Source organism: Syngnathus typhle, linkage group LG3 (assembly GCF_033458585.1).
Source record: "Syngnathus typhle isolate RoL2023-S1 ecotype Sweden linkage group LG3, RoL_Styp_1.0, whole genome shotgun sequence".
Taxonomy (NCBI): domain Eukaryota; kingdom Metazoa; phylum Chordata; class Actinopteri; order Syngnathiformes; family Syngnathidae; genus Syngnathus; species Syngnathus typhle.
The window spans coordinates 2,567,635-2,590,775 of NC_083740.1; the positions used below are offsets into that span (position 1 = coordinate 2,567,635).

Here is a 23,141-nt window from a genome sequence, read left to right on the forward strand (position 1 = left end):
TCTGGAGTTGCTCCAGTGTACCTTTATTTTAGTTTGCTCTTTTTGCAATTAAGTGTTTGAAATATTTAAGATTAATTATCAAGCCTATTTGTTTGGTGTTCATTTTATATGCTTTATTTGAGGATTACATTTCAATTTCATCATTTAGTGTATTTGTTTTACGACTTTTTTTAAATATACCTACTTTTTTAATCCCTAAATCGCCGTTTGAATAGTGAATAATAAAGATTCCAAGGGAGACCTCGCCCAGCTCTTTATCCTCCGTGCTTCCCTCCATTTCTCTCTCTCCCTCCCTCCTCTTCGTGCTCTTCCTCTTCATCCTCCCCCTTGAGCAGCTTTAATCTCCCGGACTCGTCAGGGTGGAGCACAGCCGAGCACCATGACGACACCGGCTCTCGGCTAACTGGGAATCCGCTTTCCACGGTGCCATTCCGCGGGAGGGGGCAACCGCTGTCCGTCACCACCGTCGTCACAAAGGTGAGTACTTAGCCGCCGTGGGCGACGACATCTTGGGCGGTGTTACTAAGCACTTTCGCTCACAACATCCGTGACACGTGCACCTGCTAACTTTAAGTGCTGCCCCTTTTATTTATGGAACAAATATTAAAATAAGTCATTTCAAGCAGAATGAAGACTTTAATAAAGTAAAAACGACACGTCTGGTGGTACTTAGCCTTTCTGTTTTGGTTTGAAAGCGGACTTGACTGAAATCATATTTTATGCAGGGGCGTTTTCGAAACATCGGTGGGGGGCACATTCACGTCTAAAGTTTTATTTTCACCACAACTCTTAACTGATAAAACTCGTCAAATTATTCTTGGGGATAATTCTTTAATTCACGGTGGTTATTTACGGAGAATTTAACACAATTTCCTTCCCACTTGAGTGAAGGAGAAGCAGGGGCGTGTAAACGGCGGGGGCGCCGGGCAGCCACCTGAGGGGGGCAGGCACTGATAATCATTGTACCTTTTGCCATGTACTGTAGTTTAAAAGCATTTGATCGTGAACAAAGCTACAGTGGAGCCCGATATTTGTGAGGGACAGAGTCAACGCCAGCCCAAGAATAGTGCAAAATCTACGTATCATTGACATGCAATGATAAAAAAAAAAATTACCCTAAAAAATATTTCAAAAAACACTCATTCCTCGCAAAAACTGGAATGTGGGAAAGAACGTTCCCCCCTAATAAATAACATTACAAACAATATTAATTTACTCATGAGGATAAGCGGAACGTTATGTGACACAATTCACGATTCAATTCATTATAAAATATTCACTGATCAATTTGATGCTAATAGTTGTTTGTTTACATTTGAAGGGCCGCTTTGCTCACAGAGCTTGTATTGACGGCGTGTTCATGACATTCATTCTTTCCTCCCCAGCAGGGGTGGTGTTGTTTTCAGTGAGACCCCCAGTAGGGCAGATGCTCGGGGTCTGCTCCCCATTGTGCGTCCTTGCGTTGTCGTCTCGCGCCCACGTCAACATACTTAAAGACAAAAGAGCAAGCGGTGTGAGCGTGTAATGACCCGATGCTAATGCCGCATCCAGTAAGCCTGGTTGTATGTACAGTTTTAATTGAATTTTAGAGTGTTATGATTTGTTTTTGAAAAATGTCCATTTTAGTTTAGTGCTTGAGGCGCTTACTTCATATTTAGAAAATGAATACTTGGAAAATTCCACCAAGATGGCTGCCTATATCAAACTTCCCGTAAAGATGACAAATAATCAAATTCCAGCTTTGATGGTGCTATTTTGCAGGATCTTCTTTCAAAAGTGGCCAAACATAATCGAAAAGACCGTTGTTGCTCCGATGCGCCCATTTTGCCAGACAAACCTTTATGTGAAATCCGGGCATCAGTTTGAACACGTTAGCCAAACACTGTTTTATTATCCCTGAGTCAGGACTTTTTTTTTTTTTTTAAAGACCGGTGCAGACATGTCAGGTAATAAATGAGTCAAAGGTGTTATGCCACCTTGCTAGCCGCTACAGTTTTGGGGTCGAGGACCAAGCAATTGTGGACCTCTCTCAACCGGATAATGAAATAATTCATCTATAATTCCGAGGCGAGAAATGAGCAGCCAAATTATAGTGGGTGCTTCCATGTGGACTCGTTAAAGTTGATACATGAGGCGTGTGATGTGGCACGTTGTTAACACTTACCTGACATTCCCACACTTTGTCCAAGTGATGACTCACATCTTTGGCTATGTAACAAAAACCCACCGGCGCTGCAGATGCCCCTCGCTCAAAACTGTCATTTGAACTGTAAATGATACATTTTGTTTTTTTTTCTGATTTTGAAGCTGCAGTTTAGCATATATTGTGTGCAATAAATACAGTCATTAAATGTTATAAAAACATCCCACGTTATCAAACCGTTATGGTCAGCGCTGCTCGTTCTCGATCTGACAGCTGCGGCAGTGCGGATTATCTGACGCTACTCCCACGTGGCCCACAGAGCCGAGGGATTACATCAAATTAAAAAGTAAAATAAAATGTGCGTGTTTGTGTGTGGATTAGTTCCATGTCGCGCGCTGGGGTTTGGGTGGAAAAGAGGACCATAATCAGATAAAGTCTTGGCATGTTGAGCATCAAAATGGTGGACGAAGTTTGTTGTGTCCTTTTCATGCCACTTTTTTCCCCTCCGAGCATTGCATGATTAATCGTGTTTTGATGCAACAGAGGCAAAAACATTGTTAAAACAATCACCAAAAATCAATAGTTTTTAAAAATAACTTTTTATGAAAATATAAACCTGATCTCGGAAAATAAAATAGCAAATAAATGTTTCATTATTAGGCCAATATATAATGAGCTTTTAACTCTTTTGTCCTTATTATTATTTATTTAAACTTTTCCTGCTGTTTAACACCAGATGGGTCATCGGAGTGTGATTTATTATTCATGAGGAGAAAAGTAGTGAGTGCCTCGTGGATGCTAGCTAACGATTTGATGCAAAAGTTTGCAAAAATAAGTTTATAATAAACCATTTATTTTAAATGTAAACAAACTCTTAACATTTGCTTTATTTCTTATTTACTTATTTGTGACATTTAAAAATATTTTTAACACGGTATAGATGTTATCCTGAAATGTAAAAAAATCTAAATATTTCCTTTATTTCTTATTTACTTCTTTGTGCCATTTAAAAAAAAAAAATAAAAAAAAAAAATAGTATATGTAATACTGTAAATGTAATACTAATTTCCCCCATCCTGTACAGAATACACGCTATAGATCTATGTCCAAGTGCTATTAGCACAGCTGCTAGCCGGTGCTTCCTGTGGATGGCGTATCGCAAGACATTAATGTGTTTAGCTGATGGAGGAGATCTGATTAGCGGCCTGTGTGTTGTTTACCAGCAAGGCTCATTGCAGTGTCAAGATAATCCCCCTAACCGCCCGCCCGCCTTTGAGCTGCAGAAAGTGAAACTCACCTTGACAACAGTCGCTATAGCAGGCCATGTGAATCCGAGGATGCTTGGAGCGAACAAGTGGTTAGCACGTCTGCCTCACACTTTTGCAGTTTGGGGAAATTTTCAAGGCTCTAAATTGTCCGTGATTTTGAATGCGAGTGTGAATGGCTTAGGGTTAGTAATACTGCGTTACTTCCTGTTCATATCTCCCCCTTCACCCCTTTTGATTTGAAATACCGTTTTTTTCCGTGTATAATGCGCAAAATTTAACTAATTTATTGTCCTAAAATCTGGGGTGCGCATTATACATGGGTACAAAAAAAATATTATTTTTTTTCTTTTAAATCCGGACATGATACGGAGGCCGCCATTACAGATGCGCTTTCTTCTCTGCTGTTCACTTCAAACACGCTCCATACGAACACAATGCTCTCGTATCAGACGCTTGCTCGATCACCTGCTCGCTTGCTGTCACAATGTACCCTACGCAAATCCGAAACATTTCTTCGCTATCGAGTTTGTTAGCGCATGCGCAGTGATACTGACCATCAGAATAACATCCGGTTGTTCCCCAAGATGGTCTTTTTTCTGAAATAATTTTACGTTTACGGACTTAAGTGGGAGTCAAAATTTGGGTGCGTATTATACATGGGTACAGGCTTTTTCCCAGCATCAACATGCCATTTTTAGGGTGCGTATTATACATGGGGGCGCATTATACATGGAAAAAAACGGTAGGCATCTCGAAAAAGCAAAAGCTATCAACAACCCGCCTGTTCCATTCTTCACGCATGTAGTCATCAAAAAATGCCTGACTTCACTCGTGGATGAAACCAGCTGAAGCGTATCCGCTAGTTTCCTGTGATGTGGATCCAGTGGAGCTGTTTGTTGGCTGTTTTCTAACTGCTAACGGATTAGCTTAGCGGTGACATCATGCGCAGTATGTGTTAAGGTATTCGTGGGCGCCATTGGAATGGCCCGCGTTGCACGGGCACGCCGAGCCATACGTAAGCGGCGTGGGGGCGGGCGAGTGGTGAGATCACGCTGACATGCTGTACTTTGGCCGTCAAAATGATGAAACGGAGCCTTTTATTTTAAGGCTGCAATTCCTCGGCGATCAACTTGGACTGCTGTGTTCGTACAGTACATCTGCGGAAAGTGTTCAACTTTGAGCACAATGTTGCTCTGATTTTGTTTTTCGCTTTTTGTTAGTGGAGGTTATTCCAAACTGCGTTTCCTTTTATTTGCCTGAGTGCTAAGTTGCTAAGTGCTTGCGAGCGTGAGTGGTGGCTAATAAGACTATAAGGACAGGGCAAGAGCTAGCAAGTCCTAAGAGATGCTCTGTGATCAAAACATCAACAGCACTAATAGCTGGACTTAACACAAGAGCCAGTTAAGCTAATTGCCAGCTAGCTTCTGTGAAAAAACACAAGCGCTAGTTAGCTAGCTAAATTGTGTGAGAACACGAAACGCGAGCCTTTTGATGGTGACCTTCCAACTGCCCGGCGTTGTCGCTTGTGATTAGCCGTCTGACTGTATTTTGACTGGCAAACACCTGCCCGTTGCCTTCGGTGTACTCTACGTTCCAGCTGACTCAAGCGAAAATATATTTCACGAAAAAAAGCAAAATATTTCAATGGATGGGACTCTACCAATTGCATTCTAAAGCGGGGGTGGTTTTATCAATAAAAAAACTCCCACAGTTTCTTAAAAAAAAATTTTTCCGAGGGACATATTACAACTTAACTCTGATAACATTGTTACTGTATTATTCCAGAAATATGACTTTATTGTCTTAACATTCTGCTCTTACAAATGGCGAGTTATTTTTAGGTGCCGCCAAGTGTTTATCAGCAGTGACCATAGGACTTTGCTCCCTGCAAAGCATTATGGGTTGCAGAATTTCCAATAATTGATAAGTAATCCATATTCTGGGTTCTACTTGAGCTACGCCGTTCAGTTTAATGCAAGTTATTGATCAGCCTATCGGCTCCTCCCTTGTTTGACCGTGTGAACGCCACTTCATCAGTACGCTGTCCTCGTACGGGCCAATCGGTTCGCGTTCTCAGCTCTCTGATCGAATGGCCTCTTGCGTAACCTTTGCCTTGTGGACAGGCGAGTCTCCCTTTGCAAAGACACCGTCGAGGGACACACTCGTCCTAATTGTAGTACAGTTGGGAGACAAATAGACTCCTTGAAATTACGATTTTTCATCCCCGTAATCCGACAACTTTATTCCCGTAAAATTCATCCTTGTAATTTTACGCCGTAACACTTCGACTTTTGGTCTCGTGTGTACCTAGCATACGTATATTGCGACATAATCGGCCTCTCTGTCTGTTTCTCTTTCTCTCTCTCGCTCTCTCTCCCCCGCCTCGCTCGCTCAAAGGGAGTGTACACACTCATCTTCCCTGTGCTTGTTCACACACGCATTTACCTTCACGTCGAGTGTGTGTAAATGCAGCGTCGGCGGTGGACGTACTGGAGATAAAGTCAATGTTTCTTCTCACCCGTGCCGATCCGCTTGGCCCCGGAGTCATAACAGAACGTCCCTCAAGGACCCCTTCCCATTGAGGTTCCCCCCCTCCTCCGGTCAGGGTGAGTCTCGTTCTTCTCCCCGAGCGAGTGCTTTCATGTCCTGATGCGACAGGTCACTCTGTGGAATTTGGCGTCGGCTTATTGATCTTTTCACTCTGCTGGCTACTGAGTCCACAGCTGCACTTTTTTTTTTTCTCTCCCTGGAGTAAAACTCTCGGCGAGCTTGGACAAGATCAAACGCAATTGTGTGGTGCCAACTTGGGTTGTGTAGTCCTCAAAATGGATCGCCCCAGGCACACGTTGTCATTGCCTCCTCCAGAAGTTGGCACCGCAAGCATGACAATGACATCATCTGCGGTCCGTGGCTTGGACCGGGCCATTTTATGGAATTTTGAATCCCGTGGTCTGCATGTCTGCCTCGCAGGTCTTAAGTTCTGGGTTCGAAATCTCAGCTGCTAACCCTCCCACCTCCCGAATGCAAGTCAAACGTGATTTGATGCCTTGAATTTTGAAATATTATATTTGGTTGACTTTTTTAATTGGGGCAGCGTCGTGGACTAGCAGTTAGCACAACTTTAATTCGGAAAACAAAAATCGAATTAAAAATAAAATAATTAAATAGAATGCAGAATAAAGAATTAAACAGTATAAAAGGTTTTAAAAGCAACACAATTGATATAAATGTGTTTTCCATTGTACGTTGGAATTTAGCTGTCAGGCACGTTCTGTGGTTATTTTACATCGAGGACACAGCATGTAATTCTCTTTTTTTATGTTTAATTTGACAGTAAACTTCAACTGGGAGTGGCATTAAACAGCTTGAAACCTCAGACATACCCAAAAAAAACGTCTCCCGCAATTCTCCATTCCAAATTCAGAACACGAGTATTTTTTTAACCGGTTCCAAAAATTCCCACGTTCCTAAAACTACACATTTCCAACTTCAAATCCAAACAGCAATTTCATTCCTTTTTTTTTTCACTCTACGTATTTTAATAACCACTCACCAATCGGCAGTTGAGTAATCCGTTCCAGACAGCCGCGATGATAAAACCACAGTCTACCAATCACGCCCTCCGAATTCAGTCTCGTACGTGTTAATCATTACATCTCTCAATGTGTTCTCTTCGCCATCCGTTTGAAAAAAACGACTTATCTGATAGAGATAAAGACGGACGCCACCGGTTATTCATTTGCCTTCTGACAAGTGCAAATTTCTGGAAATTTCTATAAAAAGGCAAATTCGACCAAGATTAATGTGATTTAATCAACTCGTACTACTTTGAAGGCTTCGTTAGATTAGCTAGATTAGCTCTTACGATAGGTCAAGACTCCCTCGTAAGGTCAAAAGGACGAAGTTGCCTTTCGGGATTTAAATCTGCAGGAGGTCACCGTTGTTTTGATTGCGAGTGATGGCCCACAATTGGATTTCATTTATTGATGTGGGTTAGCGTGCTTAGTGTCACAGTGCCATGTAAACTTTGAACTCCCCGCGATTGTTTGGCCAAGAGAGGAGCGGCCGCTTGTGCACTCACTCATTATGACTTGCTTTAAATGCTCTATAGACTGCAATACATAGACACAGATGTGCTGTATACCAATTTTCGTCTTCGCTCTGTGAGCCAGACGTGGTCAAAACGTACTGGCATAAATGAATACATCAAGGGTTATTTTTAGTTTTTCTGATCAGCGAGGGGCCGCGTGTAAAAATAACCACCTTGGCGTTTTTCGTCATCTAAATCTCAGACGGGCTGCCCGCCCACCGCTGAGACTGTAAGATGCCGGCTTCTGTTGCCTCATTACAACCTGCTTTTTGAAGACGCCATCTTGGTTTGGCGCTCTACTAAACGTTAGAATGGAAAAGAGGTTTAAAAAAAAAAAATGCAAATATCACTGAAGAATTTTGCAATTAATACAGAGTAACACCATAAAATCAAGCTCCGCATTACACAAGCGGGAAAAAAAACTGCCAGGTCGACTAATTACCCCGATGATCTGCTGACTCTTCGTCCACTCCCGAGAAACCGTTCGCAACACCTCCTCTCTTTATTTTCCAGTATGTCATTCAACACAATGCAGCTCTTGCAAGTGTTGCGAGGACCGATTCATGCCATGCCAGCAGGACGTGCCAAGAAACGTCTTGGCCGTCTAACTTGGCAGCTCGCCGCCTTGGCTGCTCGCTGATCGACCCAAACGCTGCCAGGGATTATCGCACGTAGTGTAAACAAGCCTCTGTCAGGGCACGCTTTGGTGACGCCGTCCAACAAGGAGTGGAGATTGACCCTTGGCCATTTCCGAATCATGCTGTCTCTTCTTACCTCCACAATATGCTAATAGTGGCGTTCAAGAACGGATCTGAATAAAAACATTTCAGTAGCTTTTAACGGCCAGGATGGCTTTTTACCCGGAAGGCTTAACGAATTTCCTCAGCATTGATGGGAAGACATTCCAGCTTCTCAATGGCGGCCCGAGGGCGGAAGGAGATAGAGAAGAGCGTAAACTGACACGTGCTGTGTCACTTTTCTCATTCTTACTTTTTGTACCTCTCTTAATTTGAGCCTTCTTCTTTACCTTTTGGACTTGTCGTCTTACTGCTCTATTCTGTTTTTTTTTTTTGAGACAGTCGTATGTTTTGGCAGATTTCTCCCGGTCAAGCAGCTGCTCAGTCTCAACGTCAATGTCCGTCAAGCTTCTCCGCCCTTTATTTATAAGTAATGAGCGTACATACAAGCCAGCAGGCAGGCAGGGTAAGTAGCCAAGCAGACATTCTGGCTAGCTAGCCTTGGTCCCAGAGGACCAGACTCGCTTATCTTGCGGCATAATGACATATGCATCGACTATCTGGAGAGACAGATAGGTCACTCCAAAAAGTATATACTGTGCTTCTGTTCTGAGAAATGTCTCGTCATCCTTGCTTGGTCGATTGAATCGGTAGAAAAATGAAAAATTTATTCAAGGGAATCTTAATCGGCTTCAAAAAAGTGGAATTGCTTAAAGTTGCGCAATTTTTTTCTTTGTCTGCAGATCGTATGAATAAAACTCCCTTCTCTTTTTATTTTTAGATGTCATGGCGTCCTCAGTACCGCAGCTCCAAGTTCCGACATGTGTACGGCAAGCCGGCACCCAAAGAGAGCTGCTACGATGGCGTGCCCATCACGTGCAGCGTGCAGGACAACAACTTCTGTGCCGTCAACCCTCGCTTCCTCGCCGTCATCACTGAGTGTGCGGGGGGCGGGGCCTTCCTGGTCCTCTCTGTCCATCATGTCAGTGTTTATACAAGTAAAATAATGGAGTATTTTTTTTTTCTTTCTACAACGTTCTACTTTCTGCTCAGACAGGTAAAGTGGACCCTCACCACCCGCGAGTGTCGGGCCACAGGGGCAAAGTATTAGACGTCAAATGGAATCCCTTCGACGACTACTGCATCGCCTCCTGCTCTGAGGATGCCACGGTTAGCAAACGGGCTCTCATTCTCGTGAATAACAGGGAGGGAGAAGCAAGATCTTTTTTTTGGTGCCTCACAAAAAGGCTTAAACCAGGAGTCATCCCACACATTCCTCAGGAACACATCATCGAGCTTTACCTCCTTGGAAATGATGATTGCACTTCACTGGTTGACTTCCAAATGCAGTTCTAATTATATTCCGGCATAAAAATAGTTTCTGTTTTTTGCCGAAAAAAAAAAAAAAGAGCCTATTAGAAAAGCTGGACTTTATTTGATTTGGTCTTTTTTATTGGACAAAAACCTTGCATTTGAACAGGGGTGTGTAGACTTTTTAAATTCAGTGTATATATATAATCCCATTTGTGGAAACGTCAGCAAATGATTTCCGAGTGGATTCGTTTTTTCCCCTTACGTATTTATAAAAAAAATTCTAATTCTTAGAAAAAAAAAATATTCAGAAAAAAAAAAAAGACCTAAATGGTAATAGCATAATATTCTATATGCAGAATAATAGTCTTTATTGTGGTGTTGAACGGGTGACTTGTGAATGAATGAATGTGCATCTCCAGGTGAAGGTATGGGAGATCCCTCCTCACGGCCTGCTCAAGAACATGACGGTGGCCTGGAAGGAGCTCCAGGGCCACAGCCGTCGGGTGAGCCTCATCGAGTGGCACCCCAGCGCCAACAACATCCTCTTCAGCACGGCGTACGACTACAAGGTAAACGCGCTACTCTCCGCGCCAAATACTCCAAACAAGCACGGGAACATATCACAATGTAGCCCAAAAAAACTTGAAAGCCCAAAAAAAGACAAACCAAGCCAGTTTTACCTTTGATTGATGTGTCCTGTCCTCTCGGCTCCAGGTGATGATCTGGAATCTGGACTGTCCGGAGCAGGTGATCAAGAATCCTGTGCGGACCATCAGCCTCCACACGGACGTTGTGCTCTCCATGTCCTTCAACACCGATGCCACCCTCTTGGCCACAACCTGCAAGGACAAGAAAGTCCGGCTCCTGGAGCCGCGGTCGGGGACCCTGCTCCAGGTAATCTTGGCAAGACGGTTTTCTTAAACCTTCTGGGCCACCGTACTTTGAGTTTTAGAAGAATCCTACCTCATCCTATTAGTTCTTTAGTTTGCATTAAATATTGTAACCTTGGCGAAGACACCACTATTTTTTATTTTTTGGGGCGGACAGAGATTTTGACTCGCTTGTGTCTGAATCCTTTGTGGCGTTCCGGTTTGGCAGGAAACCAACTGCAAGACTCACAAGGCCAGCAAGGTGCTGATTCTGGACAACGTCAACAAGCTGCTCACCTCAGGCACGTCCAGGTGGAACGACAGACAGATTGCACTTTGGGACCTGGTAAGTTCTTCAAACTGATGAAGAAAATGTTTTGTACTGAGTCCACTTTATTTTACCATTTTACTTTGTTTTTATTCAAATTGATTCTAAAGCTTTCATTTACCTTAATATTATTTTCAAAAGAAAATGATCATGATTATAATCCATGATCATCTCTCAATGGAAAATTTTGCAATTTTATCCGACCTCTTTGTGTTATTGACTTCATTTTACTGTGACACGGTCTGCCTGAAGGTGTGATATTGACTCTATGCAGGAGAAACACTTATGAGCATTTGTAATATTGAGAACATCTGTCACGTGTGGACTCCAGATTATATTCCTCTGACCTCATTTTGCCTCGCTGTCACTTTTGCCCCAGTGCGACGGCAACAAAAATACAAATAATAATCCAGCTTTATGTCCAAGTGGAAAACTCCAAGGGTGCGTTTTGTTTGCAAGTGCGGAGTTGGCAATGATAATCGGAAAACTCGATGTAATGCATAATGTCGCCACAGATAGACAAGAAGGTGAAGTAGTGTACAACTACTGCCACCTAGTGGACAAATTGAAGGACGAGTAGCTCCTGACTTTTATGTATTTTATCGCGGTGTTGCTCCAGTTTAGTTTGTTTATATTGACTTAATTCTTACGGCCATGAGATGTACCTGGAAATTATTTTCTTTTTTTTTTCAGGGTGACCTGTCAGTGCCTTTGGTCGAGGAAAATCTAGATGGTTCGTCAGGTTTCCTCTTTCCGTTCTACGACCCGGACACACACATGCTGTACCTGGCCGGGAAGGTGAGCGAGCATCCTTGAACGCTCTCTACAGGATAGTTTTTATCTCTATGTATCACAAAAACTAATTTGGAAAACCCGATTTAACGACGAGGCGCTGGTGTTTCTTCCAGGGGGACGGGAACATCAGGTACTATGAGATCAGCTCGGAAAAGCCGTACATCCACTACCTGACGGAGTACCGCTCCAATTTACCTCAGAAAGGGATGGGTAAGGAACGTACCAATGTACAACAAACTTTTTTTGTCTGTCTGTTGACGCTCAAGCACCTGCAAGCAAATCTAATGTGCAAATAGCCGGCAGGCTTTGGATAGTCAAAGCAGCTGAAAAAGCCGTTCAGCCCAGAACATGACCTCCTTTTTTTCTTGAGAACCATTTTTTTTTTTCTTTGAGTTGTAATCGTCAGAATTTTTCTCTGTGATGGATGATGACGAATTATTTGCAAGATTTTAATAAGAGTGAAGTTATTTCCTTCGCTGTTCTCAGGTGTGATGCCAAAGAGAGGCCTGGACGTGAGCATGTGCGAAGTTTTTCGCTTCTACAAACTGGTGACCATCAAGACTCTCATCGAGCCGCTGTCCATGATCGTCCCTCGCAGGGTAAGAGGAAGCCCTCGCCGACTCATCTTCAAGCGTCATCATATTTTGTCAACGTTTACAGTCCGAGTCGTACCAGGAGGACATCTATCCAATGACGGCGGGCAACAAGCCCGCCTTGACCGCCGACGAGTGGCTGAGCGGCATCGACAGAGGTCAGCGATATTTCTGCTTCTTCCTGAAATCCGCAAACGTCTCCATTTTCCTATCGCCTGGTGCGTAGGCCCAGTGCTGATGTCGCTAAAGCCCGGCCGTCCGGTGGACGAATCCAACGGCGAGACCGATAAGGCTCACGGTAGAGCGTACATTAGGGAACAGCCGGGCGGCGGCAAGACGGCCAACAACGGCGTGGCTGGAGACGGCAGGAGGGTGGTGACTAACGGACAAGACTTCCTGCTCTGCTCGCCACCCAAAACGGAAAATGAGGTAGTGAATGATGATGTCACACGAGTGTGGGCTTGGATTGACAGGTTTGACAGTTGAGGATCTGGGAAGTAGATCAGGTTAACTTGTCATGTTGATATTTTAGCTTTAGTGAACATAAATGTTTTCTATACGTATTTATGCAAATTAAGGCCTACCGACGGAATGTGACTCTGTCGATGTTGTCCGCAGCTTCGCGTGAAATTCCACAAGCAGCAGGACGAAATCCGCCGACTGGTGGAGCTTCTCCAACAGAGGGACGTGCACATCAAGCAGCTGGAGCTAGAGATCAACAATTTGAAAAACTCTCAGCAGAACTCACTTTAACACAGTTCCCTTCTTTTTCTTTTTTTTTTTTTTTTTAGACAAGCACGCGCTTCCTGTAGTCACATATAAGGTGCACATATTGTTGATGTAAATACACTCAGTGATTCTTACCCACACGCTTTTAAAAACTTGCACACTTTTATTTTATATCGCAGCTATGCAATTTTTTAGCTTTTTTTTTTAAAACGCTTTTTATAAGCGGAAAGAAAAACAAACATGCTGTCTGCTTTAAAAAGGAGAAAAAAACAAATCCGTAATTGTATGTGAGCCCATTCTGTTTGTTGGCGTCAATGTTCAAAAAAGTACACTGAAAAGAAAAAACTAGATAAAACTGATAATGTGCTTCCTTTTTTTTTTCTTTCTTTTGCAATGATTTGAATCTTTTCATCCACTCTTGATGGCAGCTTTTGTAGAGGCCAAGACCAAAAGCACGCTTTCGTCCTCATCTTTCATCCAGCATTGGTTTGTTTTAATTGGGAAGTGCAGCGCCAAATGAATGGAAGCTCGGGCTTGACATGTTTGTTGTGTATGACATCTAAAGCTGGTGCAGTTCTTTACTGTGGTTGAGTCACTGTGAAAAAAAGTTGGCATTTTATTAAAAAAAGCCTCCAATGAACACCTCTTGTTCACTTTTATAAAAAAACAAAAACATTTTGCCAGGAATAAACTGGCAGGCTCATCTGATGTCAATGTTGTCTGGTGCATTTAATGATTATTTTTTTTGTCGAGTTTTCAGATGTCCAACTTTGTGAGTGATGATTGAACACATCTTGAGTCTACCGACGAACATGTGAGTACAGCGGAGGTGGAGTTTTAGCAAACTAGACGTCTAACGTCCGGGTCAGAAAAATAGCCTCCAAAATAACGTTTCACACAAAATAGATCACATAGTTCAAATATGTGCCTATTAAGTGTGGAAAATGTGATTTAGCATGATACAAATCGTGTGAATCAAAAAGTGAGAGGCGAATCGAACGTTTCGATATAAACTGTCACAATTAGGACACCATCAGCAAATGTTAAATTTTTTATTTACAAAGTTTTTTTTGCCATACAGAAAGTAAAAATGTCGCTACAACCATGACTTGTGCAACAGGTGGCCACGCTAAAAAACAAAACTGGCATGGCTCACTGGCTGCACAGCTGCTATAGCAATAATTTTATTGGGGTGGTGGTTGAGGGAAGCGAAAGGAAACAACACAAAAAGAAAAAGAAAATAATAAACCCCAAAAAAAATTTTTTTTTCAGTCAACAAAATATTAAAAGCACAGACCCAAAGACTAGACCAGTCCCAAAGTTCTCACACGGGATAAATGTTGTGGGATTGACAGTGAAATTGTGGAATGCTGAGTGGCAGGCTGCCTGAGAATCCCGGGATTGTTTGAAGGGGGGGGGGGGGGGGTTAAGGTGGGGTCGGGTGGCTTTCGCTTCCATGGAGGCGAGGAACGGGGTGGTAGGTCGGTAAAAAAAAGTTGTTTGGTAGGGATTGGAGGAGGGTTGTTGGTGGCGGTTGCTCCACACTACCCACCCATCCAATATAGTCTTGGCCCAAAAAAGGAGCTCGGAGCTGGGGTTACGGGAAGTGGTGGAGTAGAGGATTGCGAGTCGGAGGAGGTCAGGTGGGTGGGTGGCTAAATGTGCTCCTCTTGCTTTCTAGTCGTCCTCTTCGTCGTCCTCGTCCTCATCTTCTTCCTCGGCTTCCCGCTTTCTCTTCTCACCTTTGCCGGTTGCTGTATCTGAAATGAGGAGGGGGAGAGAAAGAAAAAAAAAAAGATTAAGGCTATATATACTGTTGCCTCATTAAGGTTATAAATTAGTTTGGTTAATGGTTTCATTTAATTTTGACTTTTTTTTTAATTCCGTTGAATCACCTTGGAGGGTATAACGGACCTCAGCACTCAATTGTTTTGTTTTTTTCCCCCACACACTGTCATCACGGAATGAACAGAGTGATGACGATGATTAAAGGAACTTGAGTACGACTTGGCGACCAACCGCCAGAGCTTTCAGCAAAAAAAAGCAACGTCACCAAGAGTGAACCAGGTAAGACGGCGACATCTTGTGGCAACTATGCGACATTACAAGATTTTCACTAGGTCCTCAATATTACAAATTGACTTTTGGGAAGACTTTCAAAACCATTGCTCCTTTTTTTGTCCTATTACAAAATTATTCTTGAAGTATTTTATGTTGACATTACTCTGACATTTTCCCTGGATATCTTTTTGACATCCCTGTGATATTAACTTTATTCTCATACATTTTCCCCATTGTATACCTTCATCGTCTTCATCCTCATCGTCCTCTTCATCATCTACTTCCCCGTCCAGACCGTAGTCCTCCTCCTAGCAAGGGAAACATTTTTTGAGGTTTGCATGAAACCTGGGATCATCATGTTCATTTTTGTCTTTACCTCGTCTTCACAGCTGACCTCATCATCATCCTCTTCTCCCTCGACCTCTTCCTCGTCGTCTTCGTCCTCGTCTTCCTCATCTAAGTCATCGTCCTCTCCGTCCTCATCCTCCTCGTCCTCTCCTTCTGGGGGACAAAAGATAGCGCTTATTGTGTTAAGGCGCTGCAATCGAGAACTGTCTCCAAACACTATGAAAAATTTGATTGCAGACTCCAGCCTCGGCCGCTTGCCACCTACCTTCGTCATCGTCGTCGTCCACGCCGTCCACCTCGACATCGGAGTCTGAGGCCTCCTTGTCCTCGCAGTCATAGCCGTCCAGGTAGATGAGCTGGGGCAGCAGTTTGAACACGCTGTCCTTGTAGTCGCAAATGGAGGTCACGTCGCAGTTGAACAGGTCCAAACTTTTCAGGTGTTTCAGCTTTTTCTGCGAGTTGCACAAAACCATGTTGGCAAAAAAGGAGAGAGCGCGAGAGAGAGCTTTGGACATACCAGTGGTTCCAACGTGCTGAGTTCTTTCAATTTGTTGCCGCTCAGACTTAGATGTGTAAGGTTGGGGAGTTTCTGTGCTAAGACCTCCAGGCCGCCGCTGATTTTGTTGTCGCTCAACTCCAGCTGAAAGAGAACAGATGGTGCTTACTACAATGTCTCTCAACATACGGCAAGTGAGTAACCCCGACCGGCCGCCTTACCTTTTTGAGCTTTTCTAGTCTGGGTATGTTGGAGATTGATGATAAGCCGACATCTATCAAACTGAGGAAAACCAGGTTGACAAACTCATCCGTGAGGCCTTCGGTATTTCCGTCGGCCGTTTTGCAGTTGTCGAGGACGAGTTCTCGTACCTTAAGTGTGGAAAACAATACGGCTCTTATTTTTCAACAAATAGAAATTAAGAAGTTATATACTCTTTTATGAAGGCCCATGTTGATGAAACATACTAAAAATGTAAGGAGAAGTTATGTGCCCTTTGAAATGTTAGGAACTTGATACACTTTTAGAATTTTTGGGACTCAGGAGTCGTATACTTTCTGAAAAACTAGTGAGTCGTGTTCTTGTCTGTAGAAAAGTTGAATCTTTATGAGATTTTATGGACTTGATCATTGTTGTGAAATGCCTAAATAGTAACTTTACACTTCATGTATTTTATAACTAGTATATGTAAGCTACTAAATGTAACTTAATGCCCTATATATTTCACAAGACAATCAAACCGAGTCACCATCAATAACCCTAAAAATACTATGAACGAAAAGCAATGTGGTTTGTTCTAAATCCTTAGATAGAAAGGTGCAAGTGTGAAGCCGGAGGTAGTTCTTTCCAATTAAAAACTTAACACTGCTCGCGCTGGTCATCAAGTGTATTTACAAGCCCAAAAGTTGCGATTTCTCCGGATAAAACACAAAATTTGAGGCTATCATCGTTTAGAAAACACATTTCCATCACTAGTTACGTTCACCGTCGACACGTGTAATTGTCGGCCCGGCCATGCGAAACCCTGCTTACGTGTTCGCATAGCCTGTGACAAATGCAATGATTGTTTTTTTTTTTTTTTTTAAAGTCAGCTAAGCTACATGCTAGCAGCTAGCACCCCATTGCCGCCGTGCAGTAGACTTGAAGTGTGCGCGGCCGCCATTAGCCCACGCCGCAGCTACGGGCAGGATTGCGAATACACCCTTTTTTTAGTGCACACTTTTCACGTTTTGTTCGCGCTCGGCGGAGAAAACGGAATATTCCTCGTCGTCGAACGAACGGCGCCCGTGTTTTTGCTTTGATGGTGTTTTGTGGTAAATGTGTGGCGAAGGGGAAAACACTGCGAAGGGAAATTTAGTCCCCCTCAAAAAAATCAAAGATGGAGACTGTTTCTTTCTTCCAGACCTTCAAAGACGACAGAATGGCAACATGGCGACCTACGGAGAAACAGTATGCCTCTCCGAGCCTGTTTTTCTCAAGTAACACGCGCTGTTAAATGGACATTGTGGCAGCCGACGTTTTATCACAGTTGCCTTTTTATAAAACACATTTGGCCGTCGTTTTTCAGTCCCGATGACAAACAGCGGGCGTCGAGTTTTTGTCTGCCCACGCATGGCGCCCGCCACTAGGTGTCGGAACTCGTGTCAATCCGAAGGAAAACTCGACTTTTCGGTTATTAAAGGCATCGGGCTACAGCGTAATATCCCGAAAATATCATGTCGAAATTGACAACGGCGGCGTTTACACTCATCGGGATGCGTGTTTGATTGTATCGGGGATTTAATGACGCCATGCTTTTTTGTAGGGCTGCCACCACTATGGCGGATGGGCTAATATGGCGGGAAGACTGCAAGTTGGGAGGCTGCCTTTTAAAATGAGCCACACGAGCGGTTCGCCACCAAATAACAACGTGACCATATTACACCTTTATAATAACTGGAATCCCGTTATTAAGTCATTATTTTGGAGTGCGCGGTGACTTATTCGCGAGTTTTGCCACACTCCCTTTTCAACTTAACATCTCCACACGCTACATAACGGAAATACACTCGATCTGAACATTCTATACGAATCAAGCTAAAATAAAACGAGTTAAAAGTGTACATTTTGTGGACTGCTTTATGAGAGGGAATGTGTCGGGGTTTTTTCTTTTTTGTTTTTCATAACCGTGTGTGACTATTAGCGCTAACCTAGTTATAATGACGTGACTCCCGAGCGGAAACGGCTGTTTTTTAAATATTGGGGGAAAATGAAGACCGTTTCGAGCACCTTCGCTCAATTCGCATGATCAGGTCCTAAACTGGTACTATTTAATGTATTTTTTGTTAAAACGAACGCCCCCATTCAGCGGTTAAACACCATGCTAAGTAGCAGCAAACATGGCTACCCAAGTCGGTAGAAAGCCCCACCGCGAGGGCACCGAAATGCAGCAAGCGTGGGGCACTGTATTTCCCCCAAAATGTCCCCAGAATGGAAGATCGTGGTCGGGTCGGGGCCGGGGTGGCTTTTGGATCTGGGCTGCCGAACACACGAGGGGGGTGGCGGCTGCGAAACGGTTAAAGCGCCGCAATAACGCCGAAGCGAGCTGAGGAATTGCCGTCTCAAAGTAGCAAGCGAACGCCGCGTTCCCCCTTCGTCTCTTGGCGATAGGCTCCGCTTCGGTCGACAAGAGAACCGCGCGGTGTCCATTACGTTAACCGTACTCGGAAGCGAATTTGAGGGAAGAAAAAGTAGCAAGCTAAGCTAACGCGGCTAGCTCCGTAGAAAACTAAAGGGCTTTGCTTCTCAAAAAAAAAGCACGACTCACTTCAGATGGTGTCTTGTTTCTGAGCTCCAAGTGGATCCTGTTTTCCATCAACATGGTGCCCGCCGGAGGTGAAACTTTTTTCTCGCCGGGGCTTTTTTCTTTTTCCTTAAGAGGGTCCTTCAGTCCAAAACGTAGAGAGAGATGCCCTAACGGCGGAGGGAGAATATGGGGGGGGTGGGGGGTAGCCGTGTATAATGAACTGAGCCGACGCTAAGTTAGTCGGAGAGGAGAAACCATGGAGGGAAACCGGACTGAAACAAAATATACTGCTCAACAGCGCCACCTGCCACCAGAAACGCCCAGCCCAGCGCCTCCTAAAGGGGAAACGGCAAAGCTTTCCAAACAGAGCTGTGCTGTGTTTCTCCATTTAAGTTTAAACAAGATATCAAGTTAATTAAAAGAAAAAAAATGCTTTAGTTAATACCGTTTAAAAAAAAAAAACTTCCTGTACGTTACTTTTAAATAATAGTCAATGTTGCTTTGATTAATACTGTAATTATTGTGATTTGATCAATAAACAACCTATTGGTTTAAACTTGCTGCCACTTCTTATTTTAATAAGTCATTTTTTTTTAGTTTGCATGAATTATCATCTCCTTAAAATTCCCCAAATGTCTACAAGATATGTGAGACTTCAGAGCATGCATTTGATTCAACATCCAAATTCTTTATTACTCTTGTTTGAATGCTGATGAGCATTCAAATGGATGGAGTAATTTTTTTTTTCCAAATTCATTTGAATTAATTTCTCATTTCAAAAGATTCAGCTCATTCGGAGCAACCACGCTACACATTTTCTGCATTCCACAAATTTCAATTATTCCCATAATTCCACTTTTCTGACATTCGGTATCATAATATATACAAAAATGTATACATTAACGTTGCAATTCACGTATTTTAAAGAATATACCAGAAGATGGCACTGTTGTGTGATTCCTCAACATAGGCTGCATTGTGCAACTTTTTTTTTTTTTTGCAGCACATGGCGTCCATACAGCCATCATTCATGGACTTTAAGAAACGTGGGCATACCATTTAAGAAAGTCTGCTCACTTGCTGAATCGTCTCAAAGCATCTTGGCAGTATCAACGCAAGTATATGTAGGTTTCCTCTCTGGTACTCAAACCTGATATATTGGAAATGAAAACTGTGGGTATTTTTTTTTTCTTTATGAGCTATAAACACGTCTAGAGTATGAAATAACATTCTCGCAAAAGAATGTCCGTGGGCCACATCCAACCTTCCTACACTCACAATGTATTTTACTTTGAAAGATGTGCTTTTATTTTGTCCACATTTTTGGACACTAGTACATGGTTGCCAATTGAGGAAGATTTTTGTTATATTTAGCATATTTTCTAACCATCTATATTTTAAAAACCAAACTGACAAAAATAACAACAGTACTCCGAATGTTCCCAACATTCTTATTTCTTCCACAGTGGAGGGAAGATGATTTGATCTGATAATATTCTGATTATATCTATGCAAAATTCCCTTGCCACACACAAATTCGGACCAATGCGTGCAATTGGGGCCTAGAGGGAAAATAAATCACTGAGATAAATTTCAGTGTGTGAAACTATTTTTACGCGCTGCCTACAAAAGACAGATTCTTAACAAACAAACAAAAATCCTCTTCCTCTAACATACAGTAGCTTCTGGAACTATTGGCTTAGTTAAGTGTTATTTACCCTGCTGGACTGCCTCCCCTTTAGACACACACACCTGCACAAACACACACTTCTGGGGCTCAGTGTGCTGTGAGAAGATTGAGAACACACCCCTGTTGAGCTGCTCTCCCTTAGTGAGAGATAAGTGTTGAGAAAATTTCTGTTTGCAATGAGATGAAAATAAAAAAATAGTAGCTACGGATTCCTGACATGTAAAGCTATTCAAGACTTTTTGGACCTTGGACAATTTCCACCCTCACTCGTTTGATATTGGCTAATTCAGCAATCATTATCCAACGTCGGTCAAAGGTTACTGCTGTCCTTCGTGACAACTCATATTTCATGTTGTTTAACTGCTCACTGACTTTTTTTTCCCTGATGTGATATTGTTTCTTACGGCGCCGCTAATTTAGCTCGGTGAAAGCGTGCCAACTTCGCCGGCTTTACGAACATGATAAGACCAGCTCTCGCAGCTCAACGGTAATGGTTAACTAGATAATTTCATATTTGGGCGGGAGTTGAAAACAACACCCCTCTTTTTTTTTTTTTTTGGATCGGCCGCCTTTGAACAAGCTGCCGTTCATTCATAGCAAAGACTCACCATGGAGGAGACGTTGCAGCAAGAAATTGAATATAAAATCCAGAATGAAGAAGACCAAGGTATGGTTTCAAACTTGCTTTTTATTTGAGATTCAAGAGCAACTTTAATGAAGACTTGTTTGCATTGTTTTTGTGTCTTAGTTAGCCAATCCAAGTCTTCTTGATTATTGAACACAAAAGTTGTGTGCAGATAAGAAAAAGAGACCAACTACCAAAAAAACTAAATTTTCTTGGATTTCTTCTTTGTTGGTGAAGATGTTTAACCTAAAAAGCTTCTTCACTACTTCTAGATTAAAGTTGAAGCGTCTTCAACAATCAAGAGCAAGTTCAGATGTCCTCTTGGAGTTTTTTTTTTGCTTGGTTGCTGAAGAAATTTGACCTCCATTTAAAAAAAAAAAGAACAGAAGTAGCCACCCAGACTTCTTCTTGGTTATTGAAGGCTGTTCACCTTTATTTCAAAAGAACCAAAGCAACCAACAGAGACAGTTATTGATCTTTCATGAAAATGCCTTTTGGATGAAAGTCGATCCCTTTTCTGTGTTTTTGAAAGGTGGAATCCGTCGGCGATTGCGAGATAGAGAACTTCTCAAGAGGAAAAGAGCCGAAGCGGAGCAGAAGGAAACTTACCAGTGGGTTTCGGGGTAAATTTGTAGAAAAATAAACATAATCTAGTCAAACAATTGAGTATTGGATGGTTGTTGGATCAATAAAATCTGTAAAGCTCGAGACGGTTTACAAAGGGTGTGGTTTCCACCGTGACATTATCACGCCTTGAGATTATCACAGCTCTGTTTATACTCAATGTGGGGCAAGAGCGACTCCCAAAGGTTGCTCCCGTCTGGTCGTCTCTATTGATGCTCACATCCAGGTCATGGACTTTGCACCATTGGCTTTTTCAAAGGCATCAAAAGAGCAACATCCGCCATTGTTGAGACTAATCCCAATTGCGGGGGTCTTTCAGATTGGAGAGCCCGGGGAAAAGACGGAAGTATGACCAGAGGAGAAGCACAAAGAGGAGGGGGAGGCCCAGGAAGACGGATTGCACGGCAGAAAGCTCCCAGGTTGGGGATTCCCAAGGTCCTGCTGTTTTGGTTCTTCCACAACCAGCGTTAGGATCGGACTCTCTACCCACTGTGGCCAGCGGCAGTCTGGAAACCGTCTCGACGTGGTCGCCCAACCCCGTCCTTACTCCACTTCCAAACGTAGCGGTCGTTTCACCTCCAGATCTTGTCCCACCACCCATCACAGCTCCTCCAGATGTCTTTCCCACTGCAGTTCTTCCAGATCTGGACCAAGATCCGGCCACCGTTTCAGCTCAAACGTCATCTACAGATATTGCTCAACCTCCCAGCGCTGTTCTTCCAGATCGGTCCACCGCTCCAGATCAGGCTTTAGCTTCAGATTCAGTTCCTCTCACTCCTGTCCAGGATCTGTCTACAGCTTCGGCTCAGTCTTCTTCTCTCGATCCAGATCTCGTTGCATCTCTCACCACAGTTCCTCTAGCTTCTGCCGAAGCACCAGTTCAATATTCAACTCCAGATCTTGTTCCAGCTTCAGATGGTCTTATTCCCACTCCATCTCAAGCCACAGTTGCAGAGGTAGTTGAAGCTCCAACTTGTGCCCCTCAACGGGTGGAGAACCTGTCCACAGAATCACAAGGCAAGGAGAACCTTGACCTGGTCCTTATTGAGGACCTGGGCCCGGACCAGCTGGAAAATTATGTACCACCAACTCAGGACAAAAAAGCTGATGAAGGTGATTGAATTTGTGGATGAGAATACAGCTAAAGATAGTTTCCCTCAATTGCCTGTTTTGCTTTCCAGATGTGAGCCAAAAGCTGTTAAATTATGAGGCAGAATAAAATAAGATATTCACAATTCCGACCTTGTCTTTGCTGCCCCAAGACTGCCTCCCAGGAAATTGGTTCTGATTCCCTTTAACTACTTTTCCGACACTGACTCATAACAAGAGGCGCAGTCTTGTTTTATTGTCTTGTTATTTACTTCAGTATTATTTTGGTCCAGAATGTGGTGGCGGCTGTTGTGCCAGAACAAATAACAAACTAATCATTCCCTCTAATACAAACAATGTGTTTCTTGTCATTGTCAAGTATTATTTTTAGAAAAATGTTATGCGTCTCAAGCATTGTAAATGAGGAATTCTTTTGTTAGCTCTGTAAAAACTATTTCACCCAATAAAATATATTGCGCAGGTCTGCAGTTCTTTCCATTCATTGTTATCTTGGCAAAAAATAAATGTGTTGAGGCCGATCTGCAACCCTCGCATTT

The 23,141-nt window shown here is 43.0% G+C and overlaps 2 protein-coding genes across 14 annotated transcripts; one reads left to right on the plus strand and one right to left on the minus strand.

The window, feature by feature from the left end:
• The first annotated feature begins 317 nt into the window (after positions 1-317).
• coro2aa (coronin 2Aa) lies at positions 318-23,068 on the plus strand. Of its 10 annotated transcripts, none has more exons than XM_061274506.1 (19): positions 5,822-6,017; positions 9,020-9,220; positions 9,292-9,408; positions 9,972-10,121; positions 10,267-10,446; positions 10,651-10,767; positions 11,443-11,547; positions 11,658-11,754; positions 12,031-12,143; positions 12,205-12,295; positions 12,364-12,566; positions 12,756-13,680; positions 14,839-14,933; positions 15,513-17,220; positions 19,560-19,680; positions 20,667-20,733; positions 20,827-20,913; positions 21,404-21,494; positions 21,815-23,068. In XM_061274506.1, the coding sequence occupies exons 2-12, from the start codon at positions 9,020-9,022 to the stop codon at positions 12,888-12,890; spliced, it is 1,509 nt and encodes a 502-aa protein (XP_061130490.1). In that variant the 5' UTR covers positions 5,822-6,017; the 3' UTR covers positions 12,891-13,680; positions 14,839-14,933; positions 15,513-17,220; positions 19,560-19,680; positions 20,667-20,733; positions 20,827-20,913; positions 21,404-21,494; positions 21,815-23,068. The 10 variants fall into 10 exon arrangements, with proteins under 10 accessions (XP_061130494.1, XP_061130490.1, XP_061130488.1 ...); XM_061274504.1 differs by having other exon boundaries at positions 20,844-20,913; XM_061274510.1 differs by lacking the exon at positions 5,822-6,017 and adding an exon at positions 318-477 and having other exon boundaries at positions 20,667-20,913.
• On the minus strand, positions 13,905-18,713 carry anp32b (acidic (leucine-rich) nuclear phosphoprotein 32 family, member B). 4 transcript variants are annotated; one of them, XM_061274518.1, is made up of 7 exons: positions 18,578-18,713; positions 15,993-16,142; positions 15,793-15,915; positions 15,541-15,727; positions 15,322-15,425; positions 15,169-15,235; positions 13,905-14,626 (listed from the first exon to the last, which is right to left on the minus strand). In XM_061274518.1, the coding sequence occupies exons 1-7, from the start codon at positions 18,629-18,631 to the stop codon at positions 14,544-14,546; spliced, it is 768 nt and encodes a 255-aa protein (XP_061130502.1). In that variant the 5' UTR covers positions 18,632-18,713; the 3' UTR covers positions 13,905-14,543. The 4 variants fall into 4 exon arrangements, with proteins under 4 accessions (XP_061130502.1, XP_061130499.1, XP_061130501.1 ...); XM_061274515.1 differs by having other exon boundaries at positions 15,304-15,425; XM_061274517.1 differs by having other exon boundaries at positions 15,322-15,428.
• Positions 23,069-23,141: the final 73 nt, after the last annotated feature.

Excerpts from the sequence above, each read along its gene's own strand:
- coro2aa (XM_061274510.1), top strand. The coding sequence starts at position 9,020 with ATGTCATGGCGTCCTCAGTACCGCAGCTCCAAGTTCCGACATGTGTAC. Across the intron at positions 10,447-10,650 it reads GGTCGGGGACCCTGCTCCAG|GAAACCAACTGCAAGACTCA; the intron begins GTAATCTTGGCA and ends CCGGTTTGGCAG. Across the intron at positions 12,296-12,363 it reads GCTGAGCGGCATCGACAGAG|GCCCAGTGCTGATGTCGCTA; the intron begins GTCAGCGATATT and ends CCTGGTGCGTAG.
- anp32b (XM_061274514.1), bottom strand. The coding sequence starts at position 18,631 with ATGTTGATGGAAAACAGGATCCACTTGGAGCTCAGAAACAAGACACCA. Across the intron at positions 16,143-18,577 it reads GAAACAAGACACCATCTGAA|GTACGAGAACTCGTCCTCGA; the intron begins GTGAGTCGTGCT and ends TCCACACTTAAG. Across the intron at positions 14,627-15,168 it reads TGAGGATGAAGACGATGAAG|ATACAGCAACCGGCAAAGGT; the intron begins GTATACAATGGG and ends TCCTCATTTCAG.